The sequence below is a fragment of the Nematolebias whitei genome, chromosome 13 (assembly GCF_014905685.2).
Source record: "Nematolebias whitei isolate Nwh7 chromosome 13, NemWhi1, whole genome shotgun sequence".
Taxonomy (NCBI): domain Eukaryota; kingdom Metazoa; phylum Chordata; class Actinopteri; order Cyprinodontiformes; family Rivulidae; genus Nematolebias; species Nematolebias whitei.
In genome coordinates this window covers 3,016,399-3,020,037 of record NC_056510.1, presented here as the reverse complement: position 1 = coordinate 3,020,037, position 3,639 = coordinate 3,016,399, and the positions used below count along the sequence as shown (strand labels likewise).

At 41.4% G+C, this 3,639-nt stretch overlaps 1 protein-coding gene across 1 annotated transcript in view; it reads left to right on the top strand.

The window, feature by feature from the left end:
- Window positions 1-1,925: 1,925 nt before the first annotated feature.
- Window positions 1,926-3,639, top strand: part of dnajc15 (DnaJ (Hsp40) homolog, subfamily C, member 15) — a 5,034-nt gene continuing 3,320 nt past the window's right edge. Inside the window, exons 1-2 of the mRNA XM_037686226.1 lie at window positions 1,926-2,038; window positions 2,420-2,471. Coding sequence (XP_037542154.1) covers window positions 1,946-2,038; window positions 2,420-2,471 — 145 coding nt within the window. The 5' untranslated portion in view covers window positions 1,926-1,945. The remainder of the gene's footprint in view (window positions 2,039-2,419; window positions 2,472-3,639) is intronic.

Here is a 3,639-nt window from a genome sequence, read left to right as displayed (position 1 = left end):
GCTCCCCATATGTGAAGTAGGTTGACTGCAGGCACAGTTTCAAGAGTTGACACAGTTGTTCTGTGGAAAGCGTGGTCCTGCTGCTCAGAGTGGTGTCTGATTTTAATCTTAAACTGACCACCTCTATGCACTCACCACTCTTAGCAAGGACAAAAACATCATCATTCTCCCAGCAGACAAAGGAAGGTGCACAGTGATCTTGAACCAAAAAGACTATCATGAAAAAGTTATGACACTCCTTAGCGACTTAAGCTGTCAAAATAAAGTTGAATGAAAAATCAATCAATCAATCATTCAACCTTTATCTATACAGGTAAATCCCATTGAGCCTCGAGGACTCATTTACAAGAGAGACCTGATTTCAACAAAGAAAGATGACAACAATGGACAACAGCGACAACAATAAACAGTTATAAAAAAGCATACTACAGTTTTTTTATTTTATTTTATTTTTTTAACAAATAGGATGGCTAAAAGGAAAAGGTAACAAAACAAAAAACAGCTAGATTCCAGGACAAATGTAGAAAACTAAAAACAGGAACATGTCTGCATTGGTCCCTGCCAGGTGTCCAACAGATTCTTAAAGACACTTAGAGAGGTCAAAGGTCGAGAGCTTCAGATCTTTTTACAAGATATTCCAGGAAACAGGAGCGGAGTAGGAGAAGGTCCTTTTGTCTAGTTCAGTCCTCACTGAGGGAACACTGCAGGTAATGATGTCCTGAGAGCGCACGCTGTAGCTGCACTCACGCAGAGACATGTAGGAGGAGATGTATGAAGGCAGCAGACCAATAAGTGATTTAAAGATGAAAATGTACCAGTGAGAGAGTCTGTGTGAAGTTAATGATGTCCAGTTAACCAGTGAATACTGGGTGCAGTGGTGGGTATGGTAGTTACAGCCAGTTATGAATCTTAATGCACCATGATAGACAGCATCCAACATCTGCAGCATCCAACATCTGCAGGGTTCTTGTAGGAGCGTTCATGTAAATAATATCACCATAATCAATTGAGGGAAGGAAAGTCACAGATACAAGGCGTTTCCTAACATTCAGGGTTAGACAGGATCTGTTTCTGAAAAAGAAAACCAGTTTAACTTCCAGTTTCTTTACCAAGTTTTCCACATGGAGCTTAAAAGAGAGATGTGAGTCGACCAAGATACCCAAATATTTATAGGAATCAACAAACTCAATGGGGACACCATTTGAGGATAAAATCGGAGGAAGAACTGCTAGGACCAACTTCCTATTTGAAAAAAGCATCCCTTTGGTTTTGTCGGCATTTAGGACAAGTTTGAGACAGAACAAATCAGTCTGGATGATGTTGAATGCAGATTTCAAAAGCTGGAAAGCCTTAGCAACTGTTTTAGCTCGACAATAAACAACTGTGTCGTCAGCATAGAAATGTATGGATGCATTAGGGATGTTTTTACCTACATTATGTATGTAGATTGTAAAGAGGGTGGGTCCTAAGACTGAGCCTTGTGGTACACCATTGTTGACTGTTAAATAACTGGAGGAAGTACCATTATGTTGAACACATTGCCTCCGGTCTGAAAGATAGTTAGAGCTAGAGAACCAACCAATGGTGTGTTCTGAGAAACCCATTTCTGAGAGTTTATGACACAAGATGTTCTGATCCACAGTGTCAAAAGCTTTAGACAGGTCTAAGAAAAGTGCAGCACAATAATCCAGTGCTTCAACAACGTCATTAAGAACCTTCAGTGAAGCAGTGGTTTAGTGGTACAACACCTGGGTTAAAATTAAATCTCAGGAAGTCCAACATTTCATTTGTTGTTATTGTTATAATTATTATATTATTATTTATTTATGTATATTTTATTTATTTATTTATTCATATTAGAAAGTCGTTGTAGTTTCTCGCGCTCGTCTTCTTTTATTTTTAAGGTAATGACCGGATGTGAGGTCATTAGAATCTGCGAGGCAACATGGCGGCCACCGGCAGAGCGGATGACTTGCGATATGTAGAATATTCCAATCAAACAAATGTCCGGAGCGACGCAGAGATCGACAGGCGGCTGGTCAGTGTGTGAAGTAACGTCTGTGGCTCTGGAGGAGTCTGTTCAACCAAATTTATTTTAATTCAACGTTTGTTGTCTCACCGCAATGACCGCTAGCGGAGCGTGACGTCATAAACACGCGCTTCTGATACAGAGCTGGGAAATTAATTCAACCTTTATTTAGACAGCTTAACAAATGTTGGACGAATGATCAGTTGTTACTGTTCTTTTACAGTTTTGAGCAATATCGCTGTAAAATAATGTTTTATAAACATCTTTTGTCCTTTCATGGTGAAGTAAGTGACTAAGTTTATTAAGTCCTCTGCACAGTGTCTGCAGGAGTCCACACTTTTACAAGCAGTTAATCCACTTTAGTAACTCATGGATGTTTTATTTTTACAGGGCAGGACTCTGATTGCAGTTGGTCTTGGAGTGGCTGCTGCAGGTTTTGCAGGTAATTAAAGTTTCTGAGAAGAAATCAAACGCAAACCAGACAAAATACAATGAAACCACCACTCCTGGTGCCTCTCAGCGAGAAGGTCGCCGGTTCAAGTCCCACCCGGTGGAGTTTGCATGTTCTCTTCGTGCAGCGTGGGTTTTCTCCGGGTACTCCAGTTTCCTCCCACAGACCAAAAATGTTAGACTGACTGGTAACTCTGGATTGTCTCTAGGTGAGAGAGAATGGTTGTTTGTCTCCAGGTGTCCCTGTGATGGACTGGAGACTTGTCCAGGTGTCCCTGTGATGGAGTTGAGACTTGTCCAGGGTGTCCCTGTGATGGAGTGGAGACTTGTCCAGGGTGTCCCTGTGATGGAGTGGAGACTTGTCCAGGGTGTCCCTGTGATGGAGTGGAGACTTGTCCAGGGTGTCCCTGTGATGGACTGGAGACTTGTCCAGGGTGTCCCCTGCCTCTTGCAAACACACACAGTGAAAGCTGGATTTTGGCACCAGTGACCCCCACGACCTGAAAAGGAACATGAAGATAAAATGATGGATGAAAGTCACAGTTTGTTCAGTGTAACCTCCATTTTTTGCCCTTTGTGAATCTTAAAATCATTTGACCACTAGATGTTGCTGTGGCAACACGTTCCCATAATTGTATATTTATAATTTTATATAATTCAGTTCAGTTTATTTCTGTAGCTCCAAGTCCCAAAAGAATTCATCTCAGGACACTGAACAGAAACATTCACAGACATTAAAAACTCCAATTGATAAAAGTTCTCCATCTGAGGAAGCAGCAGATTGAGTTGAAGCTTCACTTCATCACAGTCTCTCATCCTGAGCAAGAACAGAGGAGACAGTGGGAAGAAAAACTCCCTTTAACAGGAAGAAACCTCCAGAACCAGGAACAAGACGAGCGAACATCTGCTTCAAGCAGCTGGTTTGAGAGGACAGGAAGTAGAAACAGACACAGAATGACACGTCCAGGTGTAGTTTCTATAGTCCAGGTGTAGTTTCTATAGTCCAGGTGTAGTTTCTATGGTTCAGGTGTAGTTTCTATAGTCCAGGTGTACTTTCTATAGTCCAGGTGAACTTTCTATAGTCCAGGTGAACTTTCTATATTTCAGGTGTATTTTCTATAGTCCAGGTGTACTTTCTATAGTCCAGGTGTACTTTCTAT